General features: G+C 40.7%; 2 protein-coding genes across 2 annotated transcripts; both read left to right on the forward strand.

Moving 5' to 3' along the window:
• The first annotated feature begins 1,425 nt into the window (after nt 1-1,425).
• si:dkey-175g6.2 (neurosecretory protein VGF) lies at nt 1,426-5,730 on the forward strand. Its single transcript, XM_043249962.1, has 2 exons — nt 1,426-1,642; nt 2,616-5,730. Exon 2 carries the CDS (start codon nt 2,649-2,651, stop codon nt 4,401-4,403), a length of 1,755 nt encoding a protein of 584 aa, XP_043105897.1. The 5' UTR covers nt 1,426-1,642; nt 2,616-2,648; the 3' UTR covers nt 4,404-5,730.
• Nucleotides 5,731-16,648: 10,918 nt separating this feature from the next.
• Nucleotides 16,649-20,969, forward strand: slc25a1a (solute carrier family 25 member 1a). Its single transcript, XM_043250167.1, has 9 exons — nt 16,649-17,024; nt 17,572-17,679; nt 18,223-18,322; nt 18,418-18,556; nt 18,764-18,848; nt 19,111-19,215; nt 19,319-19,434; nt 19,557-19,630; nt 20,110-20,969. Exons 1-9 carry the CDS (start codon nt 16,787-16,789, stop codon nt 20,222-20,224), a joined length of 1,080 nt encoding a protein of 359 aa, XP_043106102.1. The 5' UTR covers nt 16,649-16,786; the 3' UTR covers nt 20,225-20,969.
• The last annotated feature ends 110 nt before the right edge of the window (nt 20,970-21,079 follow it).

Here is a 21,079-nt window from a genome sequence, read left to right on the forward strand (position 1 = left end):
CGTCCTCGCACGTATACATCCCTGGAGCTTTTTTTTTTTTTTTTTTTTTTTTTAACAAAAGCCTTAAAATGAATGAATCGCAGTTAATCTTTGCATCATTTTAGTTTTTGTTCATTTGGGTTGTATATGGTTCTTTAAAAAATATTTTTATTTAGCCCATTTATTTGTATTAATTAGGATAAGTGTTTTTATTTTTATTTTTCAATGTGTTGTTATGGATTTGTTAGATCACCATTTTGGTCACGGCTTCTCTAAAACACCTATTAGGCTACGAAGGTTCTTGCAAATGTTTTGACTTCACGTTTCCGTATTCGAACCCGTTTTGTTCAATCTGATTAAGCAGGCTATACCTGGAAATAACAGTAATAATAAAGGACAAATAAAAAGCGAACGCGCGCGATAATAGGGTTAGGACGGATCTCAAAGTTTCATGCCAATTCAAGAACACGAGTCTATTGGATGCAACCTTTGAAAATATTGAAATAAGGTTCCCACTCTATAATGAGACGGCTTTGATGCTGCCATTTCGAGTGTGGCTCGTGGGACTTCAATATCCGCGCTGCAACTAATCCAATTACACGAATCATAAACTGTGATTGGCGGGATTGCTGTTGGCTCCGATGCCGCGCGCGCGTTTTCCAATTAGGCCTATTCCTAAAACCTGCGGTGCTCGTGTGGAGGTTCTAAACCCTCGAAAAGCGTAATTGCAAGAACGCCGAAAGCGCGGCCGCGCTTTCCGCGGAACGTCTTGACCGTTTCTGGACCGTTTTGCGGGTCAGCCGAGCCGGCCGAAGCGACCTGTGCGTGCACGTAATTAAACGAAAATACGCGTTAATGTGAAAACATTACATGAGAATGACGTTGGAGACAGATGGATGAAAGTCAGGGGCGGCAGGAGACAAAGAGCGGAAAATTGAACGAGCTCGGGAAATTGAGCGGAAGTGGAGCAGTGAAGCTGAACCGCCTGCGTCACGGTGGGTGCAGCGGTTCGGTCTCTCTCCAGCTCTGATTAAGGCCACCTCGCAAACGATCAACAGGCCAAAAGGGTCTGCTAAGTAAGCGACAGTGTCAAATTACGCTACAGGTTCACGCGCGCCCTTTAAACGCATCCCGCGCTTTGCGAATAAACGGACATTTCAACTTAAATGCACAGTGTTCAAAACAGCAAATCGCCAGTGTTCAACCAACTCAGCTGCAATTAGATTCGGCTTCTGTGCGAGTTCATTTAGCAGCGGCGCTTTCACCGCGTACCGCGGTGCTCCGTTCTTAATGGAGAGACTGTTTCATTCATGCAATCTCTGTTCATTCATCAGAGCACCGTAGCGTACCCTCCGAGTTCAAACGAGACACGAAATTCTTATCAATGGAGAGTTCTGACGTCAACAGCGGCGCGATGACTCGCGCGTCACGTGTCCAGACGCGTCTATACAAATGGGAGTTGCGCTGTCCGTGGTCCTGAAAAAAATCACGCTCCGCATTCATCTCTCAACAAGACAGATCGAAGTGCGTTTCAAATCATTCTTGCGGGAAGCAAACTTACTTTAACTCAAGTTTTAAATGAACTTAAGGATAGCGGTTGTTTCCAAACCTCATCCGAGAAGCACCGGGTTTTGAGTTCCAGCTAATTTGTTCGGGAAATCAGGTGAGTAAGTGCACTTCCATTCCTACACGCACTCGATAAATAGTTTATAGTTCCCTATAAAAACAAAGAGAAGGACTAGAGATAAGTTTTCCGCTGATACCTACCTTGAGATGATGTTGAATCTCAGTGCGAGTCATTCAAAGAAATACTGGTCGACCGATCAACAAGCGTTTCATTCATAAATTTCTCAACGCCTTTTTTTTTTTTTTTTTTTTTTTTTTACACGATCCGCATCGGTATCTTTCCGACAAGGGTAATCTTCATATGCGATGTCTATGTTTTTTCTTTGCGAAAGCAATAAATATCACTAATATTTCGGGATCGTGTTCATAGGAATGGAGGATTTGAATAAATCTTAAGACCGGTTGGATGGGTGTTCTTTCTTTGAAAATCGAAAGAAGAAATTGATGAATGAACGATCGAATTGCTTTTATATGAATGAATGAATGGATAAAAAGAAAAATACGTTGACTGACATAGAAGGGTTTTTCCTCGTAGTTTGCATTTTAGGAGAGAGTGGGAAAAAGCACATGTGGATTTCTAAGGTTTTTATTCAGGCATGCTTTCGATTCCCTCGCAAGTCGAGGAAGACAATTTACACTTTAATAGTCATTAACCATATGTCGCCTTGCTTTGGCGTTTCGCTAATCCGACTCGAGAAATGATAGGTGAAGAGGCGACCAGGGAATTCGCTCGATATTGCTTTTATACGTCTCCCGTGTGGACTCCCTTTAATTAAAGCAGCACAATAAATTAGATTTAAAAAGTGCTAATGTACTGTGTTGACGTACTGCTGTAAAACAAACGCACGTTGTAATATACTATCATATTAATTTAGTTAAACAGATTTCAGCTCAAGCACGTTATAATGCCTTAGAGACAAAATGTTAAAATAGTAATGCCAATAAAATGTTACTGCTCAGAAAAAAAAAAACACACATTAATCACCATTTTCTTTCTTTGTCTTTGTCAGGTGCTCCCCTCTCCCCCATCCTGTCCTCTCTGCATGGTCATGTTCTGCTGTTGCTACCCCTCCAGCACCTCAGCTCTCCTGTTAGTCCTCCTCAGCCTCACCCCCCTGCTGGCCCTGGCTGCCCCTGCACTTCAGCAGAGATCTTCAGTCAGCAGCAGCATCAATGAGGCTCTCAACTTGGCAAAAGAGGACCCGGGGGCAGCAGAAGAAGCTGCTCGGACACATAGGAAAGTGGACAGCCTGCTCCAGAATCCCTTGGGACAGGAACATGTCTCAGATATGGACTCTGCCAGTTCTCTAGCCTCGGTTCTGCTTGAGGCTCTGGACCACCCAGTTAGAGAGAAGATGACCCAGGGGGATTCTGAAGAAGGACTAGTGATAGAGGCAATGAGGAATCAGGGAGACCTTGAGCAGGGCACAGAGAAATCGGCAGAGGTAGTACAGCAAGGGGAGGAAAATTGGGGACAAGAACAGTCAAAAGATGAAAGTGAGAGTGCGAAGGAGGATGGAGTGAATACGGCCGGGCACAGTCTGTCTAACGTGGCCAACCCCCTCCAGCGCAAAACCAGGGGCTACTTCCAAAACATTGACCTCGGGCTGCAAGACAATGAGATCCTCCCGCCTCTAAAAGGCTATAAAGCCTATAACCAGCAACTGGCCCAGGCGACAAAGAAGCTTAAGTGGCAGGAGGAGCGAACGAGAAACCCATCCCAGCTTGAGAGAAACTTCATGGATGATTTTGATTTTGTGGAAGAAGAGGAGGAGGAGATTCTGACCCGCAAGGAGGAGGAGGCACGGGCGCGGGCAGAGCAGGAGGAGGTGAGGCGGCAGGAGGCCGAGGCACAGGAGGCACGTGAAGAGGAGCAGAGATTGGCAGACATCGCCTCAGACATGCTTCTGGAGTACATGGGCAGAAAGCAGAAAGCATCGTCCTACATGCGAGACATGAAGGCGGCGGCTCTTCTAAACAATGTGGCCGAGGACAAGCGCTCAAACGAGGTGGAGGATAATGACGACGACGATGAGATGGATCCCCAGACCATCGACAAGTTGATCGAGATTTCCAGCAAGCTGCACTTGCCTGCTGACGACGTGGTCGAAATCATCAGCGACGTTCAGGAGAAGAAGAAAAAAAGGAAGGATTTACCCCAGAGCAACACCCCTCGTTTCCGCCCCCTAGTTCCTCTCAAAGCCAAGCCGAGGCCTCAGGCTTATCAATATCCTAAGTCACCTAAGAAATCCTCTTATACAGTCGATCCATATAAGAAATGGTACAAGGAGAAAAACAAAGGCAAGCTCAGCAAGCAGGACTACTGGTTTAAGCCGCAGAAGCAGTTTCTGGCCTATCCCTCGTTCCCCTATTATCAGAAGCCATATCGAGCCTACTACCCGGTCTTCTTCCCGGCCCCCAAGCAGCGGTTCTATACAAATCCCGCTCTGTCATTTGACTACAACTTTGGGGGCTCCATGGGGTATGGTCTGAAGCCTCCGAGCCGTAGGTACAGGGACAGGCCCAAGCCCAGGGACTGGAAATGGGCGCAAGCCCCGCAACGCTCCCAGAGCCCCTACCCACAACCGGACACTGTCATATCTAATTACATTCTCCCCCATCCCCGAACTTACCAGGCTCTCCCCATGCCCAAACCACGTTCTCCTCAGACCGGGAGAGCACCTTCTTACATCTACCCACCAGACTATGTGTACGATGAGCCGGAGTCTCCACAGGAGAGCGACGAAGAACTGGAGAACTTCATTGAGAAGATTTATTACAACCGTAGGTTATTTTAGTCAGCCGGGAGTTCAGGATATTCTAAAGCGATGAAACAAGCGATGAAAGAGTGAGGAGAAAAAGCTGACAGGGAGTTTGAACGACAGGGCTGGGAAAAGACAGTTAGGTGTTTCTTCTCCACTCTTTGTGTTTTGATACATTCCAAATCAGGAACGGAAGAGATGGTGCTGCTACATCAGAACCTCTCTGCGTGCTCTCATTTGGTTTCTCTCGCAGTTTACATTTTAATTTGGTGAGAGAATACACAGGTGAATTTGTAAGGTTTCATTCAGGTATGTTTTTGATTCTCTTGCATGTGGAAAAAAAAAAATACAAAAGATGAAACAAAAAGAAACCAAAAACGAGCAGACAAAAAAACATTTTGGTGCCAATTGCAAGAGACCCATGTTTATACAAAGATTTATTTTCTTTAGGAAACACTTGATTAATTGAAGAGCAAAGCTTGGGGTTGAATTCTTGATACTGCAGGGCACAGTAATAATTGCTATGGCACTAGTTACACAACCAAGTAACTGTCAAATTATTACAGGCTTTTCCTGAGGGTCTGTTTGATTGTTTTGATCAATGTTCCTATTGCCTTAATACTGATCACTGTTTTAGCTCATCCATGTGCATGCAGGTCTTGCACCACTACAAAAAAAAAAAAATTCTGTCACGCACGCTGTAAACAATGCTTGAAACGAAATCTTCCATTTTATTCACAGAAATGCAAAACGATGAACATCTTTGCTAGGTCGGTGCCCTGTCAATCTGCTTGGTGGAATACCTGTACACATGTGATTTACTGTAAACTTAACATCTCGCCAAAATTTCGAACAAATTTCAAAAATGCCCCTGTTGCTATGGGTTGCCTCCAATGTTCAACCACTGGGTACAGGATTTTTTGTCTCGAGAGCCAACAGAACGCTGTATAGTGATGTTTGTTCCTAAAAAAAAGTTTTCAAATGTCTGAAGTTTGTGAGGAATACTCTAAGGGTGAACAGTTTGCACGTCTATCTGTATTTGCATCTTTAAAAAAAAGAACAAAAAAACAAAAAAAAAAAAAAAAAGACAAATTTGGGGAAAATTTCCTTGATCAAACTGTGATTATTTTAAAAATTAATAAAAAGAAAAAAAAAAAAACACAAAGAAAGACAACTCTAATTACTATAGCAAGTGTTTTCATCAGTGAACTGTCTTGTGAAAGGAATTTGTTGTTGTCAACTTCCCGATTGTAAGTTGTACAGTGTCAAATAAACAAGTGTGTGTGCAATGTGTAAATAACAGCATGTTGATTACTAGTTTTGCTATTTGACGAAAATAAAAGCAATTATTTTATTAAAGTCAGTTTTTTTAACAAATGTCTTATTGGAACGTCTTTGATCAGATCCTGAGCAGAAATTAATTAATTTCTGTACCGCAGAGGGTTCTTGCCAGGACGATATATATGCCGTTCTTATCTCACCTGTAGCAGAAATTGCATTTGACGTCACAGAGAGTTTGAACCAGCATGCCCAGTACATCTTTGAATTTTATCTCTATTTTCCACAAGCTTTTTCTCATGCCATATTACAGCAGAACGCCGAAAACACAAACCGACTGACTACCGAGACAATTTATTCTCCAGCTCCTCGCGTACCTCCCGAAGATCTCTAATGAAACGGCTAGATATGCAGCTCTATGATTCTTAAAAAAAAACCTTTACGAGTCACGACCGCATTACTCGTGGCATCCCGTTCCTCGACGAACATCCATCGGAACATGTTGTGATTATTACGATGGAACATGTTTGCCAAACATCAGAGCAAAACACGTGCTGAATTACGTGAAAGAAGATGTAAGTGCATCTGAACGCAAGCATCTTTAACTAACAAAAAGCCGAATCCGGGTTTTCGACCTCCTGAGGATGATGCCGTTCAATGAGACGCCACTAGATGAAAGTCATTCGCTAATAAAAAGAACTTAGAATAATAAAAGGCGAGTAATGTGAAGGGAATAGACATGGAGACACACTGAGACCAAATGAAAGAGAGGGGTGGGGAGAGAGAAAGCTGCAGTGATTAATGAGTCACATGATTGACGGGTGAGTCATCTACTGCCATGCACCACTGCAGAACCTCAAGCACTTATACCCTCTCCCTCTCTCTCTCTCTCTCTCTCTTTCTCATATACACACACACACACACACACACGCAGAGGCACAAACACCAGCCCACTCCCCCACACCCTGACTTTGGACACAATGCAGAACTCAATTATGCTCAAAAACACCTGCATTAGGCAAGACGCAATCACACCTATCGCCAGAAGGCCTTAATTCGAACTACACAGCGTTTGGTTAAAACACCACCAAGACGGATAATAGCGAGGTTTAACCCCAAACAGACCGCTCGCGTCCGTGCCGAAGCACTCTAAACATCCACTGCTTCCCATCCAAGAGCCCTTAGTGGAGGATCCCGCTGCAAATTAACCATTGCGGCGGCAGAAAATTTTCCATTAGTGACCAGAGTGCAGCTGCTACCGGGGGGGTGGTGTGGGGGGACAGTTGTTTATGAGGCTCTGATGTGTTTCTCTCATTCCTTTTCTTTCAGCTTTTGTGTGGAGGGCCGCAGAGGGCCGGGAATGAGCATAAGTGCGGCGAAGTCTCGCGGCGCTGCTGTCGGAAGGCTGGTGAGTCACGGCCACTTACGTTCTGCCTCAACCTCCGTCCTCGAACAGATCCGTCGCGTTATGCAAAGAGTCTGTTAAGTTACGGCGGTAATTACTGTAAATGGACGCCTGACTCTTCAAAACCTTCGCGCACGAGTCATTAATGTATGCCGGGGCTCCATCTGTTGCTCGGGCACGTGATCGCACGTACGCACGCGAAAAAAAATCAGGCATAAACACAGCCTGATGACAGTGGCGCCAGTACTTCAGAGGTAAAAAGTGGCTGATAATGACTGTGACTCAGACAGCAGCTCTAATGATGCATTCTGCCGAGCCGACCGACCAACACAGCACGGGAAAAAACACTCTCGGATAAAACTTTCTCTAAGGTGCTTCAAAGTGCCTTGAAGCTCTCTGCTGCCTTTGTAGATAGACAGCCCCCATTTATGCCCTTCCTGGATTTCAGTGATTAGCCATAATTGAACAGAATCATTTAAATCTCGGAGAGGTTGTTAAAAAAATGATAAAAAAAAAAAATTAAATAAAATAAAAATCCTCTTCCCCCCGATCCTTTTCTGTATGCCAAACCTTTATGCATGATGATAATTACCATGTAATTACCATTCAATTATACCCTCTGCTCTCGCCGTAAGAGCTGTCAGTGTGTCCGTTAAGAGCTGATTGCCGTTGTGTCTCACAGGATGTGCATTTCGCGAGCGTCCGTCGATTTCTGATGTACCTGCGTTGCCATGTTGTAACGTACGCCCGGTGGATATACAGCTTTAATATGTCACGTTCTAGAGGTTTCATTTTAAAGACTGTGTGAAATGATTTTCTTTTCGGAATCAATTCGAAATGTTCCATTTCACCCGCCGGGGGGAGAATGATCTTTGACAGCACTGGCAGGGGAGGTTCCCAGCATGCACCGGCAGTCATGTTTCCATTAAAGAGCTTTGTGCGCTCTGACAGTGAAACAAGAGGAACGCCGTCTATCACGTTATAACGTCTGATTAATGCGGCTCGGTATCTTTACTGAGGTGTATTGGTGTAAATGGAAGTATGGAGACGGCGTGTTATGACACGCAAACTAAAAAGCGTTGATCACGATTGGCGCTGCAGAAACACCTGCAGAAGGTTAACAGCGAGTGGAAAAACAACATCAACATTTCATTCATCCGCCGGTTGGGTCGGTGCCGCATTTAAAAAAAAGAAAAGGAGGAGGTGAAGAGGGTTGAGGAGCTGATAGATTCAGAGAGAATGGAGGGAGCGAGTGAAACCGAGAGAATAAAGGTGAAGGTCTGAGTGACTCACTCTCTATAAGTACTTATCCAGCAGCTCTGTAAAGTGGCCGACCACCTTCAGAGTAACAAGCTCATTGCCTGGCTTCTATAGCACTGAACACTCTCATATATATAGAAATATATATATATATATGGGTGTTTCTGCAACTGTGGGCACTTTTTTGTTCCAGGGGTTGATTTTTTTATTATTAAAGATTGTAGATTTCAATGGTTTTCTTTTTGTTGTTTGCGTTTTGCCATACCTTCATCATGTTTTTGGTCCATTTATACATAAATCTTAATTGACTCAGATTTTCAATCTTAAAATAGCTACAAAAAGTGGTCATTAAATTTTGTGTGTGTATATAATTTCATAATTATTTATAAGTCCTTAATGTTTATTTAATTTCTTATTGTTACATTATATTTGTATTTACTCTCTCTCTATATATATATATAGTTTACAAAATATGCTTGATATATACACAAACACACACTTCATTATGAATTTAAATGTTTTACGTTACCTTTTACATACTATTTTTACAGTTTTCAAAGAGTAACATATAACCTTTTAGTATACTTTTTAAATTATTACATTTTTTAATTAATATTTTTACTCAACAGTGTAAGTTAAAAGCCAGAGGTGAAATATGTGACATAAGTGATGACACAAGACATAAGTTATGTCTGAGCTGAATGTTTTTGGTTAACCTGTTTCAGTTAAGCAATTTTAATAAATCATATGAGTTATTAATTAAACATTTAAAATGTAATTTCCGTCACACAATGCTATTAAACACCAAGTTCTTAAATATGATTTAAATACGTCCGAAGGTGGACATTGTATTCGTATCGGAATAATATTAATTGGATCAAGGTTTGGTTTTGTTGCATGTGATGTACAGTTGCAAAATCTACTGTTATTAATAAGTGCGTGTACAAAGACACTGTAAAATAGCCTAATGTTTGTATTAAAATATGTTTAATCATGTAGGATATGAGGAAAATAACACTGCAGACAAAAAAGGACTTTGATTAAGTGCGTGTATACACTGTTAGAAATCGTCAACAGACAAATTACACGAGAGAGTTAGAAGTGTGTTTTAAGAGGGTCTATTTTCTAAAAGCCCACAGGGACAACACTTGAACACACACTCATAGATATTGCTCCACATGCACTCACACTCACTCTTTGGTACTATATTAGGTCCACACTGTGTGTGCAAACAGCCCTCTTGTCTCGAGGGCGTAATCCATTTGATGTTTACATCAAGTGCTATTGTGGCAGATGGGGTAAAATGTCCCTCAGGGGTGTTTATCCTCAGCTGGGAGTCCAGACTGCTGACTGACTGAAGCAGACGAGGTCTGACACCTGAGCTCCGCTGCTGTCACTCTTTACAGCAAATCTGCTTGTGAGCCATTGAGATTCATCAAATATTGAAAGGCCACAGTTTCCGTGCCGTGAGAAGAAGGGGTTAGGGAGAGAGAGAACGAGAGAGCGGATAAACAAAAAGAGGTTGCTCCCACGGAAACGGGAGGTCAGTGAGATGGCGGGGACGGTTGACGACGGCCAAGCAGCCCAAGAGGGGTAAGTGAGCTCTCCACGAGTACGACGCTTAACTGCTGATGTTTTCCTAGCATCGGGGTGAGTTAAAAGGTCTCGGCTGGGGAAACTCTAGCTCTGAGTGTAACTCGTAGGCGGATGGATTAATTGATAACCTCCCGTTGAGGAGTAAACAGCAGTAATTGAGACGGACTGTCGTGGCACTGTCTTAGGAAAAGCCGAGCCACGTGTGGAAACAAATAAACAAATATAAACATGCATTTTTACACGTCACTCTTTCTTTTAAAAATACAGGATGATTACGACTGACCAAAGCGACAAGGAAGAAATCTCTCTACTGGACCAAGAGGAAGAGGTCAGGGCTCTTCTTTTTATTTCAATGGACAAGCTGTTTTTTGTAGCACAGTTAAGTTCTATAATATATAACTGCTCTTACATTGTTTGTCATTCTACCGTGCCTATGAGATTTGACATTATTGCTCCTACGTGGAGATTTGTGATTAGACGGCGCTCTAGAATACTTGATTCTTATTGGTCAGAAGAAACGGATCATACGAAAGACGTTTAAATGAAATGTCTCCAGACTCATTGTCAAAAAGCTATACTTTGATTTATTTATTTATTTATTCTGCACAGCAAAAGCAAAACGCGATTAAAAAAAGTAGCGAAAACTCAAGAATCGGTGTATTAAATTACAAGCAACGCAATGTTTCTTTAAAGCAGGTGTGCTTCTATGTAGGTAATTAATTATTTTTACTTTAACCTTGCGTTTTGAATGTTTGCGTTAAAAAATTAAAGTGAAACGCTGCACAGAGAAAATGGTGAACATTGCAGTCTCTTAAGACATGTTATAAAGTTTTATTAAACTTTATTAATTTATACTTTTTATAATTAAAAACGACTGAAAGAGCAACGCGAGGCAGCGCTCGTATCTACATATAAAACAGCACAAGCAAAAATGTGCTCTGTTTGCACGGTCCCTAAACCCTGTTACTCACTCTCTTCTATTTCATTATGGGCTGCTTAACAGGCCGTTTCGTGCGAGGAGGGGAGCTGTTGTGTTACACAAGAGAAATCTGAATCCGACCAGATCCCAAACATTGCTCAGGCCTTGGCGGCGGCTCCTGTAGACACACAGAGTACGTCTAAACCTGTCACTGTTAGCCAGCTGATAAATGCTTACACTGATGATATGGATAAGGTACATTAAAAATGCTGAACAGTTCGTCCTTGTGCAAACGTTCAGCACTGAAAATGCTAATGCTGTTTAATCAGGTGGATGATGGGAAACAATGGCCGGCGCACAGGCCTAAATTTGCTCTTGGCTATTTTGAGCTGTTTGTTCTCTGGTAAAAAACTAAAACACTGTAGAAATAACATGTGTGCACAGAGTGAAATGCGCCTGGTGCGTGCTGACGGATCTTGTTGACAAAGTGGAGTAGGCCATGTGAAGTAATTAATTTATAATGAGTGTGTGCTTCAACAGCTATAGGAGTCGCCCTTGAACTCTGTTGGTACTGCTTGAAATCCCTCCCGATCGAAGAACAAAACATACCTAAGGTACAGTGAGAAACTCATGTTTAACGTGCAACTGCATCAAACATAAGGCGTGCTGTGATACATCAATACATCTGGGTTGTCTGCCTTTTTAGCACTAGATAGACTCCGGGGTCGGCTTTCATTGACCTGGCGTGCATTCAGTATCTTGTTGCGACCATTTCAGCTGCTTGTAAATTATGTAGCTGAGTTAGCTTTGTAAAATATAACGTGTCGTTGCCGTGCATGTGCGCTAGATGGAGGAGTTCAGTAAATGTTTCGTTGCAGTCGCAGGCGGACAGTGAGGATCTGACACTGCCCCCCAGTGGCGAGCGTCTGCACTACCAGCGAGACCCCAGGCCTCATTTTGGAATAGCCCACTCCTCTCGTTCTGTGTCTTTCCCCCTGTGGGACAGCGACAGGCCGAGGGAGATGAAGAGAGAAGAGGAGGAAGAGGAGGATGAGGCCGTGGAATCTGACAGCTGTTGTCCTCACTGCCGCCTTTGGCTGCCACGTGATACATTACGCTGGCATGAGGTAAGTAGACACGCCACACGAGTTATTTTCAAGATGCAATATTAGTATTCTGCACTGGATATCGCAAAAATAAACTTAGGTGTTTGTTGTATATGTGTGAGTGTGTGTATGTGCGTGTATATCATAATCATAAATGTACAGGCTAATTATAGCATAAAATAATTACATTTTTAGTTTATTTTAGTGTTTTTATAATATAATAAATAATGCAATTAATAAAATGCACGTAGATTAACCACTAGAAATGCGTCATCCTGCAGAGATTTTGGACCAAACTTCTTTATCAGTTACATTGCTGTGTTATGTGTTTAAAAAACAGTGATTTTACGCCAGCTGTGAAAGGAACTCATTTCGCTATGCATCCTGTTTGAGAGGCGCGCACATAAAGTTATTTTTGCCAGTTAAATGCACGCACTTGTATGTGTCAGAATGCCTTTCTTTGCAAGCACACTCATAAACTTAGCAACGTGAAAGCAAACAGCTGAGAAAGAAAACATGTTTAACATTTGGTCCGGGCAAAAAGTGATTTGATTAAGTCATTCACCTTAATCAAACAAAAAAAATAGCTGTTGACTAAATCACTTTTGTGACTTTAATAAGAAGAAATATATATTACATTTACTGTGAAAAATATGCAGTGTTTTTATACGTTTCGATACGAAATGTATTTTATGCATTCAATATTTAAATGCTACAATGCAATGCAGCATTTATTATGATATGTATCAGTTGTGAAATAAAATGAAACGTATTTAGATGTAAGATTTTAGTCATACCGCTCACCCAGTTGGTTATTAAAGACATAAAACATAAAAATAGTGTAAAATAAATTGATTTACTGAAGGATTGTACATTTCTCAGAATTAGCTTTTACTGATTTCTGTTGTTTTTTCTTTGTGCAGACAAAGTGTCTGTTGTTTGATGGACAGAGAAACGGCTCGTCTTGATAAAACTCAGCAACCGTCGCTCCGATCGCTACCTAAAATAAGCTAAGATATTGTTCATATTTTTGTTCTGTCTCGTTTTACCCGCTCGAGTTTTAACATATTTGTTCAGTAATGTATTGTGAACAATTTAAGGACTTGACTGTTTGTCTGTTTTTCAATAATACAGTATTACTGTTCTTTGAGGTCAAGAACAGCACTCAACCGCTTCACTGTTTCCAAGCAAAAAATCCAATTATTTATTTTCGGCATTATATTACATGCTTTTTCATTTGTCAGCCGTGAGGAAATTGAATCTTTCAAGAATTATGGATTTCTTGTCTTTACTACTCTGGTGCTTGTTTTATTCGTACTATTATGCGCTGGAAGGGATGCTAATGCTTTATTATGTGCAATGTTGTCAAAAAGCTTTTACTAAGGATGAATCAGGAATGTCAAAAATGTATCGAAATGCCCAAAGTTTGCTAGCAGTATGAAAAACGCGAATGTTAAAACTGTGTACACGTGTACGTTAAAAATGGTTTCGAATAAAAATGTATACCGCCTGGTGTTTAGCTACATTGATCTCCTGTAGACAACTTCTGCGTTGCAAGGAGGAATGAGCAGAGGCCAAAAGCTGCATTTCTCGAGCACAAACCTCACGTTTCGAGTGTTATCTGAGGCAGCCGAAACCTGGGTGACTCAAAGGTGCCTCAAGCTGAGAGTTCACACATCAATGGTCGACAAGGTTGAATCTAGCAACATCCTAAAGCCGGAAGTGTCCGTACACCACTGGCTTATGAGGCAGGACGGGATGCCAAAATGATCTTCACTGGTTTTCCACTTCAGAACAGGAATTATGTATTTTGTAATTGTTTAATATCATAATGCACTGTACAACTGTACAAATTATGCTATACTCTTAGTATTATACATTAGTATTTTTCACACACACACACACACACACACACACTCACTCACACTCACACACACACCAAGTCAGTTAAGTCTCTTTTGATGTAGTGTGTCACATTTTCAAACATTCATTTTGCCATTAACTGTAATAACATACATAGAGATTTTTTGCTTGCACAAGCAGTCTGATAGCAGCCAGAGCTCCACACAGAGATCTGATCATCACCCAGTCTCTGTGGATGTACATGAAACATAACCTACCTGCATATCTACCTGAAAAACTATGTGCAAGTGTATATAGCAAAAGCCAGGATGGTCACACCAACTGTTGACTTGATATCCTAAATCTGTTAATAGGACATTATTTTTAACAGCATCCTCACTTTACAGCATTTAAAAAACCTTTTAGACGCTTTTATACTTCTTGGGGGGCCCGATTTAGGTAGCGCTTTAATTAGCTAACACTTTAAAACACTTAATACATTAATGGAACCTTATAGTCAAATGATGCAATTATTTGTTATTAGAACATATACGTTTACAAAAACACTTAAATAAAACAGAAAAGCAAGCAGGTGCATTATTTGGCATGGCAGCCAACACAAGTACTTAATAACCATCTCCTTACCTAAATCCTGCGTTTGGACCAGGCTCAGCTGCAGAATCACATTTTCAAATTATTATCTTAATCTATATAGTGTAGTGGCTAGCTATCTCGTTCATCACGATCTAGGTCTGTTTTAACTAATGAATGTGACATCAAAATGAAACTTTTTTTTTTTTTTTAATTTACGAAAGCGATGGACCTCAGCGCTTGACAAAAAAACGGTGAGTGAGTGGATTCCAACCTAAACATCTCTGATTGGCCATCGCGTTTTAAAAATCAACAAACATGTCTGTGATTGGTTACTTTGCTCCCTTCTGTGAAAATGCACGGTAAAATCGTTTGACACTTTTCGAAGCACCGGGTTGTTGCCCGAATTTATTTCGTTATGCTATTATTACGAAGAAAACAGACACTAGACAGTTATGGGCAGGTTTCCATCTAAAAGCAATCAGACTGATTTACACTATGAGTTAGACTATACATGTTAAGTCCAGCCATCAACCTTGGCCCCTCACCTGATGTTTTTTCCTGGTATCAGCAATTCTGCAAGTATCTTCAAATTTACATACCAATATTGCAATATGAACTGTTCAAAGAATAGTCAACTTCACACAAAAATGAATATTCTGGCTACTTAATTAGGCTACTTGCGTTGCAGTGCACTCTCTAAAGTGGTGGAATATGGTAACTCTGGCGATTAAGGAATAAGAATAAATTATGTTATTATTGTTTTCTCTGAGCACAAAAAGTATTTGCATAGCTTTTTTTTTTTTTAAATATGGTTGAACCACTGATGTCCTCAGCAGGTATGATTAAATGACTAATACTGTGTTCAAATGATCCAGTAATACAGTAAGGGTGCAACAGCAATGTCTCACATATGTTAAATTATCCATTCTAAGGACATCACTATCTAAATAGGTAAGGTTATCACTTAGAGAAGGACAAAAAGGATTTCAAAATGCATGGATTTGTTAATGAAACCTTTGAAGATAACAAATTGTTCGGTGGGTTTGCGTACATGTGCTTTTTACAAAAGGGCTTTTGTTAATTAGCCTAATGCAAACACTTTGAAGAAAGTCACCTTTAAATTAGGAACCGTAAAATGCTTGACTGGACAAATACAATTCAGGCCCCACTCCTGCTTCTTGGTGATTTAAGGTTCTTTTCAGATGCTAAAATATACTAGTGGAAAAATGTCTTTTCACTTAGAGTGTGGTGCAATCATTGTCATGCTGCTGCTCTTATCGCCGGTCCTGGTTTGGCTCTCAATAGGAATGTGTGGCCAAGAGGTGGGGTGCGAAACTGGGAAACTGTTGGCAGCATTGTGGGACACATCTGTGCTTCATCACTGGAGCCATATTCAGATTCCCTGGTCTGTGCAAACTCGAAAGCATTCTTGGAATCCTGCAGGGAGCAGCACAGATAACTTAGTAGGGTACCTTTTAAAAACAGTGTCTATATCTGAATACTAAACTGAGTTAGAGTTGCATGTGTGTGTGTGTGTAAAAAAAAAACAAAGTACACCAGTACACCTAGCTGTTACCCAACAAACAAGCTTCCTTCCATGTGCAATTTTTCTAGCTAACAAGCTAAATAAATAAATAAACAAACAACTGCGTAAACTATAAACATTAACAGAAATTCAAATAGAAATTAAAAATGTTAGTAATAAAAATAAAGTAATAAAAATACCAACAAGTTTGCAGTTTTAGCTTAAATAGGAAAATAAGGTAGGGACTAGCTTGAAATCAAATGTTCAGTTAAAAGACAGACTTGAAATAAATGAACGACAACAGCGAAAACATTTATTTGGTATATTTAAAATAACTATACTTTGCATAACAGAGCTGAATAGCCGAGCTTGACGTAAATTTTAGTACTTAAATTATAAAACGCCTTAAAGTATTTTATACAGTGAATGTGTGTGATTTATATAGTATTGCGCAGTACGATTTTAATTTAAATTTAGAAAAATCAAGAATCTTAGAAAACAGTTTATCAAACATCTCTACATCAAATCTATTTGCTAAATTAAATTAAATTAAATTAAATTTGCTAAATTAAACTCAAGCCTTCTCTGATCAAACATTAATTATGTTTTTAAAACAAACCCGGGTGTGGTAATACCATTGGACCAATTGGATCGGCGAACGCGCCTTATTAATATTACATAAGATGAGTAACGCAATAAATTAATCATACATTTAAAACAGACCAATGGCTGAGCGCGCTGCGTGACCTTTATATTAATATTCATGAGCTCTTCGCCGCCACGCCCCGCAGTGGTCTTCCTGTGATTGTGTTGTCTGCGTCCTATTGGGCAGGCGCGTCTTGCGCGTCGTCGCACGTTACAAATTTCACCTAACGCGTTAAATATTGTTACAACATGTCGTCTTTGTATAAACCGTTTTCTGTTTCGGACGGGCCGTGCAAAGATGCGATACTGAGACGAGGATGCACGCCGCTACAGCATCCTTCGGGGCTGACCCGGATTCCCTCCGCTGGCGGGGGCTCGACGCGCACTTTTACCCCAATTCCTAACGTTTATCCAGGCCAGAGGAATCTAGCGGCCGCGGCGATCGGAGGGAGAAAAATCACCCATCCGTGGAAGGCTATTCTCGCGGGTAAGTGCGCGTTGTGTTTGCGTTAGAAGCAAACAGGCGCCAATGTTTTGGTGGATCACGCTAACGTTGTTATGCGCGAGACCACAACAACAGTCATGCGTGATTACGGATCAGATGTCTCCCGTTTATAACCCCTCCGGTCTGCCATTACTGTTAAACTCACTGTCAGTCCGTGACCCGCTTGTCTTTGCTTGGTCAACTAAATAGTAGCTTCCAGAAGTCTCATGCATTGACTTGATAGCAGTTCGTGCATGCTGATATCAGTTTATACAGGGTTGGACACTTAAAAGAGCGTTCCGATACTAACACAAACTAATATAAATGTCAGTATAACTACTTTATCGTATTCCGACATCGTTACTTTAACTACAAACGTTGCATAGTATTTGTGTGTTAAACAACGAGTGGGTACAAAAACAAAATGACCTTGCATGAAAGTGACTTGTCTTTGATTGAAGTTAAACAGCTGAAACAGAGATTGCCTCTGATGACAGTGAATGTAATTTAGACTCGCTTTATTTACTGATTATATTTTTTTTTTACCCAGGTGGCATTGCAGGGGGCATTGAGATCTGCATCACATTTCCAACAGAGTATGTGAAGACTCAGCTACAGTTAGATGAAAGAGCAAATCCTCCACGGTACCGAGGCATAGGTGAGGAAGACCACCATTGTGAAATTAATACCTCGCCCTAAAATGACGATATTCTGAAAATGTACTCGCCTTCAGACGATCTGAGATATAGATGAGGCGATGTCTTTGTCAGAGCAGAATTGTAAATAATTATTAAGAAGTTGTAAACTTAAAATATGGCTTCTGAATGTATATAACTGCTTCGTCCAGTAAAAAAAACTCATCTTGGGCGAATCAGGAGAGAAACATGCACAGATAAAGCACTGTTTACAAGTGCAAACAATGCATTGGAGGATTTTGATGCGAGAAGACGACAATTTTATTGGAGGAAGTTGTATCATGGGCTGTGTTGGATTATTGTTATGTTTTTATCAGCTGTTTAAACTCTCATTCTGACGGCACCCATTCACTTTAGAGGATTCATTGGCGAGCGAGTGATGTAATACTAAATTTCTCCAAATCTGTTCCGACGAAGAAACAAACTCATCTGCATCTCGGAGTAATGTTATTTTTGATTGAATAATTTCTGAAATGTGAAAATGGAGAAAATGGATTTTTGCGCAGGCGACTGTGTTAAGCTGACAGTGCAGGATCATGGGTTGAGAGGGCTATACAGAGGACTTAGTTCACTGCTTTATGGATCCATCCCGAAATCTGCAGTACGGTGAGAAACGCTGGTCTTTATGCGTTGAAGCTTAAATAGTGTCTCCACTGCTGACACATGACATTGACCCGACACATGACCTGACATTATGGCAGGTTCGGGACATTTGAGGTTCTTAGTAACCCGATGAGGGATGCCACGGGGAGGCTTGACAATAAAGGAAGTTTGCTGTGTGGGCTCGGAGCGGGAATTGCAGAGGCGGTGTTGGTGGTCTGTCCAATGGAGACAGTCAAGGTAGGACTATTACCGTTTTTTTTTGTACATCAAAAGAACACATCACCTTAAAGGTATAGCTCACCACAAGTCGGTCCCCATTGAATTGCATTGTGTTTTTATTCTTGATTTTATGGATGTCAGTGCGGATCAGCAACTGAAGCTAAACCATCTCTTTAGTGTTTTTACATGCTCACACAACATATGTCCTGTTTGCACTGTTTTAAGGTGAAATTCATTCATGACCAGTGCTCTCTGAGGCCACGCTATCGAGGGTTCTTCCACGGTGTACGGGAAATAATTAGAGATCAAGGTATTATAAGGAAATCACTTCAACTTATTCATAGAAACGGTAGGACATGGACCACTCATAGAAAATGTAATGGAAGTAATAGCATCGATCAACATGTGGGTAGCTAAATGAAGAAAATACAAAAAAAAGTTGTGAAAAATAAAATCTAAGATTTATTGGTAGAAAAAAAAAAGTTTTTAAAAACATAAAATTGATATAAAAAAGTCATAAAAAGTGAAAAATTTATAGTGCGCCTAATACTATCTTTCTTCTGTGTTTGTAGGTGTCCGAGGGACGTATCAAGGACTGACTGCTACACTTCTGAAGCAGGGTAGCAACCAGGCGATACGCTTTTATGTAATGAACTTGTTGCGCAACTGGTACAAAGGTGTGGACGAGACCACTATCCTTCATTTAACAGTGATACATTAAAATGATTTTATTTCAATATTGCTGTTCAAGTAAAATGATCATGTTGGCTTTTCCTTCAGGCGATGACCCCAGACGCGACATGCACCCGCTGGTTACAGCGTTGTTCGGAGCAACAGCCGGAGCGGCGAGTGTCTTTGGGAACACGCCGCTTGATGTGGTGAAGACCCGAATGCAGGTCAATTATTTTTATTAAATAATGGATTAAACTGAATGTATTCATTCACTTTTTTAAAGAAAATGTCATTAGATGCCACTTATTTTATATATATATATAAAAATTTTTTTTTTTTTTTTTAGGGATTAGAGGCTCATCGCTACAAGAGCACTTTAGATTGTGCATTCCAGATTTTGAAGAATGAAGGACCTCAAGCGTATGTTTTTCTTCATAATCATTATTTCCTCACATCCTTTTGTTTTTGCATGCCTTAAAGGATTACTACACTTAATCACTTATCCACATGTCGTTCGAAAAAGCTACGTTTGTTAAAGATATTTTGGATAAAAATGTAAGTGATTCATTAATTACATTTTCATTTTGGGGTGGAGTAACCATTTAAAGGGATAGTTACCCAAAAATTAAGATTTTATCATTTATTCACTCTTGAGCGGTTCCAAATCTGTATTTCTAACTAAAGAGTTTCTGGTCTCCATTGACTTGCGTATTAGGGGAAAAAAAAATAAAAAATACACAAGTTAATGGAGACCAGTGACTGTCTGGTCACCCACATTCTTCAAAATACTTAAAAGTGAGTAAATGATGATTTTCTTGATCACATGAATTCTTATTGAGATGAAAATCAGCTGAACAATGGCAAAAAATGATCTCTCCTTTTTTCACTTTTGATCACAGGTTTTATAAAGGCACAGTCCCCCGACTGGGCAGAGTGTGTCTAGACGTGGCCATTGTCTTTGTTCTCTACGAGGAGGTTGTAAAACTACTGAACAACGTCTGGAGAACAGACTGAAGACGAACCAGAGTGCCGAACTGATCGAGACAGACTGAACTATCCAAACACAGTTGGCCACGTCAGTCAAGTCTAAAGATCCAGACTTGAACCGTGACCTCTGGCCTAGAGGATTTAAACCATCCATCTGTGTCTGTATAGTTGAAGCCAGGAGCTTGAGCCGCGAGAAAGAACCTGTAGCTTACGGTACATTTATTGCCGCACAAAAAATATTGATACATGAGCAAGCGTTTCATCAGTTTGCCCTTCGGTAAAATCATGCAAGTGTCTTCTCACCACCATGCTTTTATAGAGGTTGTCGTGAGACATGTGGCATGAAATGTAATAGCACAACCAAGTACGCAGAAATATCAATGTAACGCACATGTTCTTTTGTCCTAGTTTACATGTACAGCTCTGAAAATGCGCTTTTCTAAGAAGTCAAATGTATCGTGATGTTGTCCTAAGTCTCAAAACCGGTAGAGGCTCAGACATTACTCGATAAAAAATAGCTTGCATGTCGAGTGCAATCATGAAGACCAGCTTGATGTTTTATGTTTTTTTATACAACGTAAACGGCAGCTTTTTTTTTTTTTTTTTTTTTTTAGTTGCACAATTTGTTCATAAGCTTCTTTGTCATTAACACAAGCATTTCCCCGAAAGCTTGTTTATTCTGTACTAGCTACGCTACTTTTTGTGTTCGCGTCTGATAGTAGTGCTTCTTCATTAACAATTCAACCCGCATTCAATAAACCAAATAGGTTCAGTTTCCCGTCTCCGTGACCTTATTGAGCGGCAAATATCGATCCCAACTCTTTGAATTCCATCTTAAGACTTCACGTATTATATGTGCCGTGCGATAACAACAAACCGCTT

The sequence above is a fragment of the Puntigrus tetrazona genome, chromosome 10, assembly GCF_018831695.1.
Source record: "Puntigrus tetrazona isolate hp1 chromosome 10, ASM1883169v1, whole genome shotgun sequence".
Lineage (NCBI taxonomy): Eukaryota > Metazoa > Chordata > Actinopteri > Cypriniformes > Cyprinidae > Puntigrus > Puntigrus tetrazona.